Raw genomic sequence first — 16,951 nt, 5'->3', positions numbered from 1 at the left:
CTTCAGTAAAATACAGAACATTTTCTGGTAAAAACAGTTTAAAAATTACTGAACTTTTATTAGTTATCCAGAATGTTAGAGGAAGGAGGAGAAAAGATAACAAAACACTCATATAAAAAGTGATAACTTGCAGTAATCAAGCTTGTACATGTGGGAGTTTTGGATATATCTTTAGCTGGGATTAATTGAGTAGGCCAAATGGACCAACTGTTCCTTATCCACCATCCCCTGCTTTGTTTCAGAGGGTGTTGCAGTCTGTGACTTCTTATTAAGGACCGATCTGCAGTAGAAAGGGGTAAATAGGGAAACATGTATGATGGCATTACCTCAATAGGGGTTAGATGTCACTGAGCTTGGAAAGCCATAGGAGCAGAAAGAAGCTGCAGAGATTTAAAAAAAGAAGTAAAGAATATTGGGCCTTTCTCCAGAAGGCTAATCAAATATTTGTCTGCATGGTTGGTGCTACAGATGTGACCAAGTTAGTATTCACATTCCAGAGATGGAGGAGCGTCTTAGCTGTTAACAGAATGCTAACACTAAAGGCAGACTGAAACCATCAGTTTTGGTTTTTGTTCTGGCCAAAACCAAATCCATGGCTTGGTTACAGCTGTAACCGTAATTAAAACTGTGGCCCTGCTGCCACTGCCGCAGGCCAGCCTCCTCCCACTCCCAGGCCAACCCCCATCTGACTTCTGCAGGCCTACTTTGTAGAGACCCTGGTGGTCTAGTGGTGTCTTCAGGGTAAGAGCATCCCAAATTGCTCCTACCCGGGCATGCTGAAAAAAACGATGGCCATGACATCCCACGGCAGCCATTTTGGAATTGGGAATGACCTTTGCAAGAGAATGTCACTGCTACTCAGGCCATACCCAGTTCCAAAATGGTAGCCATGAACTCCAGTGGAAGTCTCACGAGACTACCTTGAGAAGTCACAGCTGCCATTTTTACAGCACGAAGAAAGGGGGCAGAAGCATTTCAGGATGCTCTGGCTTGAAGACATCACTAGACCACCAGGGCTTTTACAAGGTAGGCCAGGAAGAGGAACTACAAAGGAGGGAGAAGTGGTGGGTAGCCTGGAGGAAGTGTTTTTTCTAAGGGGGGTTTGGGGGAAGTTGTCATGTGGCAGTGGAGGAGGCGGGGCTACATTTTTGGGCTTCCTCTGAAAATGCGCAGGCATTTTTGGTGAAAACCCAAACCTTGGATTTCAGGTCTGTTTTGATTCTGAATCTGAAATTTGGTCAGCCTCTAGCTAACACTGTTAGTGGTTGCACTTAGGGCACAAGTTTATGGACTGTTAAGAAATTCTGTTGTAGGGGTACTGGCTGAGGGCTTTAGCCACAATGACTGGACTAAAGTTTGAGGGGGGAGGGATTGGAAAAAAAACCCAGGTAGTTGGAAATGATGCTGTAGCCTAATAGAAGCTGGTTCTAATTGAGCCGGAAGCATAGAGGAGCAGGAGAGAACTGCTGGGCAAGCAACTACCAATGCTGAAATGTACTTTGTTTTTCAGATCTACTTTCTTCAGGTGTGAAAAGTAAAATTTTCAAAGGCCAGAGAACCTATCGGCTCTTTGCAGGTATTGAAACTTAACATTATTCTGTGCTAGAAGATTTGCATAGCAGTACTGTGCTGGTCAGTTATATACCTTATACTGTTCACTTCCAAACCAGTCTGACAACTCCACAGAATTTGTAGCGAGTGACTGTGCAAGACTTCCAAATTTCCTGAAGTACAGTGGAACCTTGGTTTACGAGCATAATTCGTTCCAGAAGCATGCTCGTAAACCAAATTGCTCGTATATCAAAGCAAGTTTCCCCATAGGAAGTAAGGGAAACTGCTTTGATTGGTTCCACCTCCTCCCCCCCCCACGAGGCTACCGGTGCTGCTCCATTCTTCCCCCCCCCCTTGAGGAATCCGACGCTGTTCCAAACCCCCTCCCCGCGATCCAGCTTCCCCCCCCCTGCGAACCGGCATCCCCCCCCCGCTCACGTTGCCCCCCCTCCACCGCGATCCTACTTTCCACCCTCCCGAGCAGTCAATGACACCCTTTACCTGACTTGGCACCAGTGCCGGTGCCCGAAGATCCTCCCTCTTCTGGTGCGGCTGGGCGGTGCGTCGGAGATCCTCCTTCTTCTGGGCTGGGCTGGGCTGGACTGGCTTTGAGCATTTGCGCATGCTCAAAGCCTTCTGGTCTCGCTCTCAATCTTGGAGAGAGAGAGACCAGAAGGCTTTGAGCATGCGCAAATGCTCAAAGCCAGCCCAGGGCAGAAGAAGGAGGATCTCCGACGCACCGCCCAGCCCAGGCCGCACCAGAAGAGGGAGGATCTTCGGGCACCGGCACTGGTGCCAAGTCGGGTAAAGGATGTCATTGACTGCTCGGGGGAGGGGGGGGGGTTAGGATCGCGGTGGAGGGGGGCAACGTGAGCGGGGGGGGGGGATGATGCCAGATCGCTGGGGGGGATGCCGGATAGCGGGGGGGGGGGGTGTGCTCGTACAGCGAGGCAAGCTCGGTTTACGAGGCACCAAGTTTGCGAATGTTTTGCTCGTCTTGCGAAACACTCGCAAACTGGTGCACTCGTAAACCGAGGTACCACTGTACTTCTTTCTTGATCTTAGAAATCAGTTAAGTGAAAGATGCTTATCCACAGGTCAGTTATAAAAGGCTTGATCTGTTCGCTATTTCAGTATTGTTAAGACTTGATTACATGCTCAACATTTTAAGGCAACTATATGGGGAACAATTAAAAAATATATACAATAAAAAGAAAAAAAAAAAGCAAATCATAAATGAAAAATGTAATTAATGGTAGGATGTGGTCTATAATCTTCATTTGGAAAAGTGCATAACAGGAGAATGAACATATTTTATAAAACCATATTTAAACAGGTAAGAACGTAGTAGCAGTGTGTCCCAAAGCAAATATTAGAAGGGGATGAAAAGAGAGAAGTAGCACCTTGAACTGACCCACTAAAGGCTCTGTCATAAAGGAAAGGCTGAGCCACTCATGGGTTTAGTCCTGTTGCCTTGTTCTATTTTTTGAGAAGTCCAGGACTCAATGTACATATATGCAGTGGGAGTAGCATTTTTTTGCTTAGGTTTGTTAAGTGGTATGGCTTCTGAAAAGAGGGGCTTTTACTAGTATGGGCTTGCTAGATCAGACATTTTAGTCTTGGACACATTCAGCTGCTTGCCCTTCTCAAGCCCTTAGCCCTCATAAATCTAAAGTAGAACAGAGGATTTTTAATTTTGTATGTTTTCCTCTGGGACAACAGCAAAATGAGGTTTAAAAAGGAAACAATTTTGATGATTTTTCAATAACTGGTCTTGGACTTGGTAACAAAGTCCTAATTTATAAATAACATACAGGTTTCACGTACAAAGCTACCTCTAAAACAGGAATTTTTGTACAAGCCTTATGTTAAGCATTGCTAACAAAAAAACTGTCCTGACCTTTTTGTGAGAACTGATAGTAATTTTGAAAGCTTTGGAACAGGCTTTGGTACATGTGATAGTCTTGCAAAGTGGTGTGATGAAATTACTTAGGGAAATGGAGCAATTTTGATGGTGAGTAGAATCTAGCTTGTGAAATTATTCTAGTACAGAGACAGAGATCAGAAGTGTTAGATTTGCTTGGGGGGGGGGGGAGAGATGGCAGTCCACTCCCTCAGATAATTTGTTTTATGTTTTTTTATATACAGCTATTACTGTGGTTCATTGTATCATAATCATCCCTCTCAGTTGGCGTAGCCCTATTTCATTCAGTATTTGTAATTGGATAGTAATATTGATTCTTTGTAAGTTTCTGTTAAGGAACATAATTGATGATGCCTTTGCTCTAATAATTCGTTTTCCTTGTCGTATTAGTTAATCTTTTGTACACCGAATCGAGCCCCATCATTGGGATGAGTCGGTATACAAGACATTGGATTGGATTGGAAGAAAGCTTTTATATTGTTTCATTTACCACAAGCTATGATTGTCTTATTTGAATGCAAAACAAAAATACTTCCTGAATGTAAAATAATTAAATATTTTTCCTGTGGAAGTACCAAAAATCCTAAGGTTCCATCAAATAGAAGATTTTCCCTTGCTTAATGAGATATTTTATGGTTTCTGGCATTTTAATATGGAAAATGTGACTTGTTATATTATAAAACTGTGTTGAGAAGATGTCATAAGCATTTTCTTTTATCCTGGAGTATTCTGTAACTACAAGGTGTACTTGACTTAATTTACAATCCTTACACATAATTCTAACCACAAAGTAGTGCAGGCAGTATAATACCACAACTGTTTCATTATTTTAACAATATTCTGAGAGTTGTACTTCAGTGGTCAGCACTAAAGTATGGTTCTGGAATTGAAAACTAGTTTTGTAATAGCTTACATTTCTAGCCCACATTGTTTTCATTTGGAACAACTTGTGTCATAATAATTCTCCAAGGACAAGCAGACATAATATTCTCATATGTGGGTGAATTACGGACACCATCAAGTGCATTGTCACATCAGATCTTTAGGCAGTGCCCATAATTCGTGTGTGCCAGTGCCTTCCCATCCAATATCAGCTCGCAGGACCATCAGTCCTTCTTTTTCTGCAGAGCTGAGAAACTTATTCAGTTTTCTCTTCAGTGAGTCAAACTTTTGCCACCTTTTTGTATTGTGCCTTCCCGTACTTATTTTTCAGTATTTTCCTCATAATTTCTTGTTTTTATCATGTTCCAGTATTTTACCCAATTTTGGTTCATTTTTATTCATTTTTTGTTCTTTGGGCCACTCTGAGCCTTTTTTCCACCCAGGACCATCAACTGTTTTTGGCATCCTATTATTCAATCTCCCCAGGCCATTGAGCCCTATGACTTAGCATCAGCCATTTCCCCCTCCATGTCAGAGGGTAGCAGGTGACTTTAAGAAATTTTCTTGATGTAATCTGACTATTTTAGGGTCTGACCCACATAATTAGTGTGTTCAGTGTCTGGGTCCCAAACATTGGGACATTCATTGTGACCTCTGTCTCTGCATGAAAAGATAGACACAATGTATAAAAAGTGTCTAGACTCTGACAGAACTCAACTTCAACCGCATTCATTAGTTATGGAATCTGCCCTCAAATGATCACGCAGCTCCTCCAAGCAGAGAAGCCAGGACATTAGACTCTTTTGGCAGACATATTTTCTAATTATCTCTGCTAATAAAATTATGGATTACAAATTATCTGCAGTGGCAATTGCAGTGTGCCGCTTGGCCTGGCTTAAGAGTATCTTATCTGGAAAATTCAGTTCAAGAACACTTTTCCAGTGTCCGTTTGAGGATAAAATTGAGCAAGTAGCAGATAAGATCAAAAACCACACAGATACTATGATCACACACACTATCTAAGCCCAAACCTCTCAATCTTCTTCATCATTTAGAAAATATTCTGCCTCATCCAAATGTTTATATTACTGTAACAGCAAACATCATTACAATCAGCCATCGTCATCATTTTCTAAGCTTCCAGTTCAACGACCCTGTGTAAGGCAACAAAGGACACAAAAATCACAAAATTAATCTCCGCCCAAACAGTGGTCCTCCTTTTGACTCCTTACCAAAGAGCATTGCCAACAATCCCCTATTTCTTCCTTCCAATCTTCCCATTGGAGGCAGATTAATCTTTTTCCATCAACGTAAGACTCTTATAAAAACAGATCAATGGGTGATTTGGTGCTATGCCTTACGCTTGATCAAAAACCCTCTAAACCACCCAACAAAAGAGTTTCTTTTCAACTCCTTTCAGAAGACCCTCCTTCACCAAGAACTTTCAGCCCTTCAACAGTTAAATGCAATAGAACTTGTTCCTCTCAAGTGTTTTGTGATACCAAAAAAGACTGGAGGCCTTGCAGCCAATTCCAGATGCTTGTTGAAGGAGAAGATTCACATGGACTTTCTGGGAACACTTCTACCTCTACTGGAAAAAGGTAATTGGCTTTGCTCTCTGGATCTCAGAGGGCTACACTCACATATCCATCCTACCTGCTTACAGAACGTATCTTCGCTTTCACATTGGATCTCGACATTTCCCATACAAAGTCTCGCCCTTCGGACTGGCTTTGGGCAGCTAGCGAGAGCAGTGGGAAGATGCATGTCCTGGGGTTCGGTGCCTCCTTCTTTCCGGGACTCTTCCTGCTGGCCCAAAGATGTGCTTGCAGGGCATTGCCTGGCTGTTCAGGCTGTACTGGCTATTTCCAGGCTGATTGTAGCCTCTTCTTGTAGAGACGTAAAGAATGATAGGCACTGGTTGGCTACCACATATCTGTGGGTTTTAATTCCATACATGATTTATGACACCTATGCTATTGTATATGTCACCGGTACAGAAGCTTAGAGAAGGAGAATGTAGATGGAAAATGCTCATCATGAGAGCTGTGCCTTCTTGCTTCCTTTTTCCATTGCAGGGCAGCATGGTACGCACCTACATCAAACATTACTACTTAGATCATTCAATAGCCTAATTTACAGCTTTTGGCCAAGCAGTTGTCCATAACCTCTTTGCCAACTAACAAAACCATTCTAGAGCACACACCTCCACCTACTCAGTCATCCCATGCCACACATATAAAAGAAACTCTGAGGTCCATGGTTTAGGTTGCACCTGCAGTATACCTAAACTAAAATCTAAAACTTAATTTTATAGACTGGATCTTCAACCCAAAAGGTGCTCGACTTTATTTACAATAATGTAAGTATAGTACATAAATATAGAAGAAGAATGTAATCTAGAATGGCTTAGTTTCCAAAGTGCTTAGTAAACAAGAAAGTTTTCAGAGCTTTCTGAAATAAAATGAAGGGGCCTAGACTTCTAAGTGAAAGTGGTAACTCGTTCCAGAGCTCAGTTAGTTTGAAAATGAGAATGGCTAAATCTCTTCAAAGTTCTATTTTTACCCCTAAGGGAAGGAAATGTAAGTTTTAAATTATTTAAACTCCTAGCGAGATGAGATTACATTATATTACATTACATTAGTGATTTCTATTCCGCCATTACCTTGCGGTCCAAGGCGGATTACAATGTCAGGACATTAGAAGTGTGTTGGGAGTATTTAGTACATTTTGTTAAGTTGCTAAGGATTATATCTGAATTGTCATGATATTAGAAGTACATAAGGAGTAGTTGCAGGTGATGCTTGGTGTAGTTCTGACTGTTAGTTCGGTTTTATGTGTTTTTTGAATAGAAAGGTTTTTATTTCTTTTTTGAAGGTTTTGTAGTCTGTGGTTGAGGTCAATAGATTGTAGAGTTGGATGTCAAGTGTTGCAGCTCGAGCGGCTAGGAGGTTGTTGTATAGTTTTTTCGTTTGACGTTTTTGGTTGGAGGGTGTGTGAATGGTGCTTGGGCTCTCCTATGTCTGGCTGAGGTGGATTGGATTAGTTGATTGTTGGATTAGTTGATAGATCTGTGTACATTCCAATCTAAAGGAACCAAAGAAATAAAAATGCCAAAGAGAATTTTAAATGCAATACAAACGCACTTAAATTGAATTCTAAGATACACTGGAAGCCTAACTAATTAACTTAGTTTCATAGACCAGGTCATCAACCAAAGGAGCTCGACTCGGTTAACAGTAATGTAATACATAAACTTGACAAGGAAAAGTAGACTAGAATAGTTAGAAACATAGAAAAATGACGGCAGAAAAGGGCACAGCCCATCAAGTCTGTCCACTCTAATGACCCACCCCCCTCGACTTTACCCCCCTAGAGATCCCACATGCGTGTCCCATTTACTTTTCAGAGATTTCCGGAATAAAGCAAAAGAACCTAAACTTCTTAATGTAATTCCTTGAGCAATGGGGTTACATGATCAAATTTACTCTTACCAAAAATGGCAGCAGTACTCTGTATCAATTGAAGTCTCTGCAGACTGACCTTTGAGAGACCCAGGTGCATTGAGTTGCAATAATCCAACCGTGACAAGATAATTGACTGAACCAATACAGAGACGTGTTTCTGATGAAAGAGTGCTCTCACTCTTCTCAGGATACGGAGGCTAAAGAAACACTTTTTAACAAGAGAATTTAGCTGATCCTTAAATGTAAGAGATGAATCAATAACAATATCCAATATTAGTGAGGAAACAGAGTTGGTTACCTGTAACAGGGGTTCTCTGTAGATATCAGGAGACTGAATCCATATTCACCTGTTCCCCCATCCCCACAATGCACAAATGCAATAAATAATCATAAGGAAAAGTGCTCTCCATGCAACTTCACTTTAGCTTTGTTTTTAACTGGAGAGGAGGGCAGAGACTATTGCAGTGCAAGAACACTCATATATACTCTGAGAATTTCAAACTTCTATGAGTTGAAGGAGTATCCCAACGCACCAGGCTCCATTGGTAATTTCACCTGGAGTGTGACTGCATACCCCTGCTGTCTATAGAGAATTTCTGTTACAGGCAATTAACTCTGCTTTACCGAACTTAGAAGCATTAGTAAATGATCCCCCTATGAGCAAAATATATTGGGGACAAGCCAAAGCATAGTTTCCATTATGTATTCTGTAATTATGCAGATCAAAATGGGTTGATTAGATGATACAAAGGATTACAACATGAGTTTGCCTTCATAAAGAATTGAACTAAATAGGAATTTTAAAATGTTTTTGGTATTGATAAATTGCTGTATGCCTTCAGAGCATGTCAAGTTAGTTTACTGCTTCTAGACACTTTTAAACAAATTCTGCTACCTGCTTAGAAAAGATGGATATGTGTTTTTGGCAGCTTATAGCACCATTGGAGAAGAATAAACCTGAGTAATTTGCAAAAGAGTTATTTATTAAACAGTGCTGGATGGAGGGGTGAGAGAGTGGACATCAGAAATAAAGCAGCCTGGGCAGCCAATAGTTATTACTTTAGCAAAAGCAAATTTGAAGTAGTGTGCAAATTGTTTGCAGGGTGCATTTGCTTGAAGAGTCAACCCTTTCTTTCTTGGTTAAAATACTACTGTTTACTTTCACCTACAAAGTTATTTTTTTCTCTCTCCCCTTCCCCATCCCCATCTCCATCTCCACCCCAATCCAGTTGTCTACCATCATGGAAACAGTGCAACTGGTGGCCATTACACTACAGATGTCTTCCAGATTGGTCTTAATGGTTGGTTACGCATTGATGACCAGGCGGTGAAAGTGATAAACCAGTACCAGGTGGTGAAGCCATCAGCGGAGCGTACAGCCTACCTCCTCTACTACCGTCGAGTTGACTTGCTGTGAAACCATCTTTCTCCCCTTTAATGCTGGGTGTGCAGAGAGTACAATACCTGCTTTATAGAGCGCCAACTCTTTCTAACTTTCTTTCCTCCTCTCGATGCTCCTTTCGAGTGACTTCTTATTTTTTTTTATTTTTTTATTTTTTTTTTCTTTTTCTTTCCCTTGCAACTTTGGGATATAGTGAAAAAGAAAATAGTGTGCCAGCTTGTTCACAACATAGTTTGTGTTTTGACTTTGTTTTCACAAATGAAGTCAATTTGGTTAGAAAAAAAACCTCAGTTTCAGAAATAAAGCAAAAAAAAAAAAAAAAGATATCTATCTATCTCCAGGGACATGTCAGAATCCTAAGGTAATAAAAGGCTTTTTAAAGCTTCTATTTCCCACTTTCTGATTTCCTAATAGAAAACATAACCCACACCAGCAACTGAACTTATAGATTTCTGTGAAAATAAATTTTATCTTCACCAAACATGCAAATAAATGAACACAAGTACAAAAAATAGATACATTTAGTAGTTAGCTTTCCCCTATAACTTTGGATCAGTGATCAAATATGAGCCAGTGGCTCAGGGTGAGAAATCTCCTTGCGCACTTCAGGAAGTGAAATGTCTGATGTACAAAAATATTGTAATATTGCTGGGAAAAGGAAGAATTTTAAAAAATTAACAATTGTGTAATGGGGAAGCTGTTTAAGTCTACATTGCAGATCAAACATTTCGAGTTAAGATGTTCATCTTTATCGAAGGGTGATTGTAACTTTATCGTTGTTAAAAATTCTGAGCTGCAATTATGTTTCTGTATACAGAGGATTAAAAAAATATGGGCAAAACGATTATGACTAGTATTTCTTTGAGTCTGTTTATTTTTTAATTTTGCTATCTGCTCTCCTATAGTGTTACGCTCCTAATTGTACACAGTTTAGTGATATCTAGACATATAAAATTGCTGTCCACAAATAAAAGTCATAAATTTGGTTAAAAAATGCTTGTTTGTCTGCTTAAATATCTGATGTTGATCTGAAAAGCAGAGATTCTCTCCACCCCTATCCTCCAAATTCCCTTTCACTTTATGGTGAAAAGAAATGAAAGGGGTTGGCTTAATGTTTTTAAGATTGTATTTGGTAGACGTGATAGGATAATAGTTATAGCTAGCTACCAATTAAAGTGGTTGAGTGGGTTTGTACAAAAGTTTATGCACAAGAGTAAATCTCCAGAAGATGGATGAATGTTTTCTGAGCTGGTCCAGACATACTTTGTGTGTATCATGAAAGAAAACTTCCTGTAGGTCAAATACCTTCAGAAACGTAACTGTTACCTTCTAAAGATGATGGAATTGAGGCATTTGAGATAGATCTTTAATACTTTGGTCAGTATTCATCTCTCTGTACACTATTGAATATTATAGAGGGGTGGGAGAAGTCATTTAATCCAATGCTGCCTTGTTTAGTTGTGTTTTTAGGGTATTTATACAGAATGCACATAAGATGTTATGTGCATGCAGTGCCTTGGTTGTGTACAGGTATCTAATGTATAGTTAGTGAGAAGATCCCCCAAACCAGACTGACCAAGCAGTTCCCTGAATTGATGAGATTCCATGTTCTGTTCCATTGTACCATAAAATGATCTTCACTTCAACCAAGTCTCATCACAGTGACCTCAGTGGCACCGTTCACTGCTCAAGTACTTTCAGAGCAGCGCGCTTTACGTGCCATATCGTCATTGGCCAATAATTTCACATTTATCTCAATGTTTTACTTGCTTTTGCGAGCTTGACGACGTGGGACGGCTCTGGGAGGATCCCTGATAAAGCTCAATGGCAAAACATGTTGGATTCAGCCTCCCCAGACCGCAGAACTAAACAGCTTTAAGATAAGTGCAAAACTGTTTCTTTAGCAGATATTATCTATTGATATTTAAAATTTAAAGAACATGTATTAAAACTACACGCTAAATAAAAGTAATGCTTACATAGTAAATAAGATACTGAGATAAAATTGAAATTATTGGCCAATGACAATATGGCACGTACTTGAGCGGTGAGTGGTGCCACTGAGATCATTGTTGTGAGAGTGTTGAAACTAGTAAAAAAAAAATTGTGGTGAGACTTGGTTGAAGTGAAGATCATGTTATGGTATATGGACTGTTCCTAAGTATATGTGAAACATAAGAAAGGTGGAACTGTTCCATTGTATAGCATATTCAAACATGGCATGCTCAACACGCTGAAGTTTAGAAGAAATCTGACAGGGTTGGGAAGGAGTGGGCATCTCTCCTGCTGTCGGGTGGGGGGGGGAGGGGTAATGCAGCAGTGGTGGGAGGTAGTGGGCATCCCAGCCTGGGGTGACGGGGCAAAATTCTCTGGCAGAGTTTGAGCCCATCGGGACAGATATGGAAATATGATAAAGTACCTGAATGTAAACCACTTAGGATATAAATGGTATATAAAATAAATAAATAAATAAGTTGTTAAGCCTTACTTTCCTGTCAATGCCTGAACCAGCCAGTGCTCAGGCACCGACCAGATAGTCTGACAGCTCAGACTTGCCGACGAAATTTTCTTGCAAATGTAGGACAGTGAGGTTAGGGAATCACTTGGCAATAATAGAAAATCACCCGGAGTGCTTGTTTAAATATCAATGACCTCGATGTAATACATTTGCATGGCAGAGTCAAGAGTCTGTTTAGAAGCTTGGAAAAGACCGCAGTGAGCCCCTTTGAGAATTGGCCGGTAGAATATTTCCACGCTAAACTGACTGGACCCGTTTTTTGCGATTATCGTTAAAGGCATGGTAGGTTTTGAAAATCTTCCCCTGAGTGTGCAAAAGTTTAAGGTAACGCCCTATTCAAATTATGCACTGAGGGATGAACACACAGACACTGTGGTGAAATGTTATGCATTTTAAGAGAATAAAGCTTGTGGGCTCAAATGAATGTGGGGATATGAACTGAGCAGAGCTAAATCAGAATAGTAGAGTTCAAATGAGGGCAAAAATAGCAGGGAGGCATAGGAACATAAGAATAGCCTTACTGGGTCAGACCAATGGTCCATTAAGCCCAGTAGCCTTTTCTCACGGCCAACCAGGTCACTAATACCTGGCCAAAACCCAAGGAGTAGCAACATTCTATGCTACTGATCCAGGGAGTTGGAAATTGGTTCTGAGGAGTCTGGAATCTATGAGCTTGCACTACATAGAGTCATATCTGTGCATTATTCTCATTTGGGAGGTAGCTCACTAGATGGAAAACTCGCTGGTTGACACAGAGTTCTTTTTAGAGCTGGTATGCTGTGTACCACTAGGGACACTCTTGAAGAAAACAGATGGCAGCCCTTGGGAGGAAGGAATTCGGGACAGATGACTGGCAGCCCTTGGGAGCTAATCTCAAAGCAAGCAGCCTTTGGTAACAGCTCAGGGTAGAAGAAAAGAGCCTGGGAAGGCACTATCAGTGCCTAAGGGCTGAGAAGAGCAGAGGGAGTCATGTTACTGGTGGTTGCTGAGCCCTGCTGAGGGCTGGTAATCGGGACCCCAGCAAGGAACTACCCCAGAGACTCCTCAAAGGAGGGGAAGGCTAACAGAGTGTGGTTTAGCAATAATAGCCCAACATAGGTGCAAGGCTGCTGAGGTGCAATCAGCACCAGCGGTCCAATAAGAGAGAAGGCTCCCTGGAGACTAGCAGCAATGGTGGAGTGCCCTTGGGAGGGCTGGGGCCCTTAGAGCTAAGGGATAACCACTAGGAGGCTGCCATAGGGCTAAGCCCACTATCTAGGAAAGACGGCACCCAGCTTACCCCTAAGAGTTTCCATAGATTGGGTGAGAATGGATTGGAAATGAGGGATCTAGATATACACACCCACACCCACCTAGTGACTAAGCTAAGAACTTGGAAGGAGCTTACAACTACAGTGTTGGCAGTCAGAACTGAGAGAGGTATAAAGGTTTTTTGGGGAAATATTGAATTTGATCTGAGAGTTATAGGTCCGAGAGATTATAAGCAAAGGGCTTGAATATATGAATATTATATAAATGCTGTTGAATTAACTGCACAAATATTAGTTTAAGTGTGGAAGTGTTTAAATTGTTGAAAGCTATCCTAACAATTTGTCTTATGATTATGCCAATGTACATAGTGTGAATTAATAAGTTTAATTTATTAGCCAACCTTGTTCACAAGTTTTTTTTTTTATTTTTCTTGGGGGGAGAAGACAGTGAATCCACCTGCTAATGTTTCTTTTCTCCAGGTGGAGGCATCGAGCTCTAACCGAGTGAGGGATTGATGGAGACTGTTTTCGAGGGACTCCAGCCAGGTTGGATCCTGGACCCAGAGCCACCCTGAAGGGGGCTTTACATAAAATTTTGGGAGGCACCGCTGGGATACCAAAGATTTTGGGGGGATTTTTAAAAATGTGAACAAGACTGGCATGTTATGTGAGGAAATGGAGTCTAAAGAAATGTTAATGCTTAGAAACTGGTGTAAGGGGGAGGGAGTGGATCCATGCCAGGCATTTTTAATAACTGGAGTGCCTGCCAACATGGATTCATCTACTGTTGAGCAGGGTCTGAGGGAAATTGACGTACTAAGCCATTTTGCACCTGCTCTAGACAAATAGAACCTGTAAGTTTACCCCCTATGGTATCTCTAGGTGAAGGTTCAAATGTCCCCATTATGGTAGGAGGGAGGGCCATGCCCCCATGCTTGGAAGGAAGAGTTGAAATACTTTTTAAAGCATGAAGGTATAACTTACCGGATGTCAGATATTCAGAACCAGTATTGTCTTATTCCTCTGAAGCCCTAATTGACACTATGGTAAAGGTGTTGGAAACGTGAAGCCTCGTTATCATACCAGCCCTTATACGAGGCTGTGGATATTTTCGGGAGGAAACTTTTGACCATTGGATAATGTTGACTTTACAAATGGTACAGAAATCACAATGTGCTGAGGGTGAGAAATAGAAAAGTGGTGGAAAGTTTAAGGGCACCAGCTCTTGATGAAGTACTGTCCTTGACTCTCTAAACCAGACGCTACTACTAATGACTGGGATTGCTGGAGGACATGTATGGTAGTGTGGAAGACTCATGCAGAGGCCTGGGGAGAAATTGTTCCAAGATGTCACACGTTTGGAACAGGTATTGCTCAAAGCTGTAAGGAAGGGTGCTGTCCAAAACCAAGAAATGAATCGTCTTGAGCAGATTCTTAGGGGTGCTCCCTACTCTGACATTGTAGTACTTAAGATTGGTTTAGCAGGTCAGAAAAATAATTCCCCCACATTTAAGAATATAAGAATAGCCTTACTGCCAGTTTAATGCAGAGAATCAGGGAAGAAGAGGACTGGAAGGTTGTTAGGTGCCCACCTAACCATCATGATCAGTGGGAAGGACCCCTGAGCAAGCCTGGAAAGCGATACACAAGAATAGCCTTAATGGGTCAGACCAATGGTCCATCTAACCCAGTCTTCTGTCTCGACGGAGGCCAATCCAAGTCACAAGTACCTGGCGAAAACTCAATCTACTAACAGACAATCAGATCATTACTTAAGTTATCCAGCCCACAACAGTTATCATTAAGAAAAAAGGGGTTATAAAGGATAATTATACAAAATCTCTAATTCAATAAATTCATTTACTACACATTAGTGTTTGGCTACTTTTTTTAAATAATCTTATTATCTTATCATACCCCATTGTGAAGTATCATAAAGAATGCATGGTTCTCAGTAAAGAGACCTCTTATAACTTAGATGTTATTTCAAGTTTTCATCCTGAATGCATGTAATATAATCATTTACTTCAGACCTCCTTCCTACCTAAAAATTTTTTTATTGTATTGTTTAATTAAGTTAAAAAATGAATTAACTGAGTGCAAAACCTATCCCTATCTTTTATTTAAATTAATTAATAAATATATGTTAACTTAATTTAATTTGTAATATCCTAACTTAAAATCATTTGATTCAACTTATCATCATTATGATATTATAACTTGAGGCCATTTTATTCAGCTTATCACATTACTAATAAATTTAGTTGTAATATCTAACATTAAAATTAATTCATTCAATCCATCAAATATATTTCAATATGTTAGAGAAGACAACACAAAACCAAAGTCCAACGAAAACTGCAGTACTGCCAGCCAAAGCAAAAACAAACTGCAGGCAACTATGTATGAGTTGCAGACAATGTTTATTATACCAAATATTTATGCAGTTAAAAATACCACCTTATAACAAACCAAAGGACCTGACACGGTCCGTGTTTCGGAAAACACTCCTTCCTCAGAGGTCCATGGTTGCTAAGGTATAAAATAAGCTGCATAAAGGGTATAAAACAACCGCCTATCTGTACTCCTTCACTTGGAATGTGTGACACAAAAATAGTACTTGGTTACTCATCCTCGTTGAGGATCATCAATGAGGATGAGTAACCAAGTAGTGGGACAGCAGCAATATTGTCCCCCGATGAAGGCTAGTCAATAGCTGAAACGCTCTAAAATAGTTTAGCGTCGGGGTAGTTCACAAATGCACCAACGTTGGTTCTGGCCAGGAAGCCATTAAGATAAGTGTTGCTGTTCTTCTCTAACATATTGAAATATATTTGATGGATTGAATTAATTAATTTTAATGTTAGATATTACAACTAAATTTATTAGTAATGTGATAAGTTGAATAAAATGACCTCAAGTTATAATATCATAATGATGATAAGTTGAATCAAATGATTTTAAGTTAGGATATTACAAATTAAGTTAACATATATTTATTAATTAATTTAAATAAAAGAGGGATAGGTTCTGCACTCAGTTAATTCATTTTTTAACTTAATTAAACAATACAATCAATAAAAAAATTTTGAGGTAGGAAGGAGGTCTGAAGTAAATGATTATATTACATGCATTCAGGATGAAGACTTGAAATAACATCTAAGTTATAAGAGGTCTCTTTACTGAGAACCATGCATTCTTTATGACACTTCAGCCTCTTAATTTACACAATGGGGTAAATATGTTAATAAAATGGTTGTTCTCTATATGATAAAAAATGGGTTTTAGTGATGATAAATTATTTACAAAAAAGTAGCCAGACACTAATGTAGTAAATGAATTTATTGAATTAGATTTTGTATAATTATCCTTTATAACCCCCTTTTTTCTTGATAAAAACTCAAATAGTAGCAGCAATCCATACCACTGATCCAGGGCAAGCAGTGGCTTCCCTCATATCTTTCTTAATAGCAGATTATGGACTTTTCCAAACTCTTTTTAAAGCCAGCTATATTAACTGCTCTTACCATAACCTCTTGCAATGCGTTCCGGAGTTTATTCTCTGAGTGAAAAAATATTTCTTCCTATTGGTTTTAAAAGTATTTCCCTGTAGCTAGTCTTTGTAATTTTTGACAGAGTGAAAAATCAATCCACTTATACCCGTTCTACTCCACTCAGGATTTTGTAGACGTCAATCATATCTCCTATCAGTCGTCTCTTTTCCAACTGGAGAGCCCTTTAGCCTTGGAGTTCCATCCCCTTTGTCATCTTGGTTGCTCTCCTTTGATCCTTTTTTACTGCAGCTATATCTTTTTTTGAGATAAAAGAACTGAATGCAGTACTCAAGGTGAGGTTGCACCACTGTGTGGATACAGAGGCATTAAAACATTTTAGTCTTGTTTACTATTCTTTTTCTAATAATTACTGGCATCTTATTTGCTTTGGGCAGGCGGTTTC

At 40.1% G+C, this 16,951-nt stretch overlaps 1 protein-coding gene across 1 annotated transcript in view; it reads left to right on the top strand.

Annotated features, from left to right (window-relative positions):
• The window catches only part of USP10 (ubiquitin specific peptidase 10), a 193,550-nt gene extending 183,479 nt beyond the window's left edge, over positions 1-10,071 (top strand). Inside the window, exons 13-14 of the mRNA XM_033941815.1 lie at positions 1,511-1,576; positions 9,054-10,071. Coding sequence (XP_033797706.1) covers positions 1,511-1,576; positions 9,054-9,241 — 254 coding nt within the window. The 3' untranslated portion in view covers positions 9,242-10,071. The remainder of the gene's footprint in view (positions 1-1,510; positions 1,577-9,053) is intronic.
• The last annotated feature ends 6,880 nt before the right edge of the window (positions 10,072-16,951 follow it).

The sequence above is a fragment of the Geotrypetes seraphini genome, chromosome 4, assembly GCF_902459505.1.
Source record: "Geotrypetes seraphini chromosome 4, aGeoSer1.1, whole genome shotgun sequence".
Taxonomy (NCBI): Eukaryota; Metazoa; Chordata; class Amphibia; order Gymnophiona; family Dermophiidae; genus Geotrypetes; species Geotrypetes seraphini.
The sequence above is the reverse complement of the archived record's forward strand: the minus strand, read 5'-3'. Positions and strand labels throughout refer to the sequence as shown.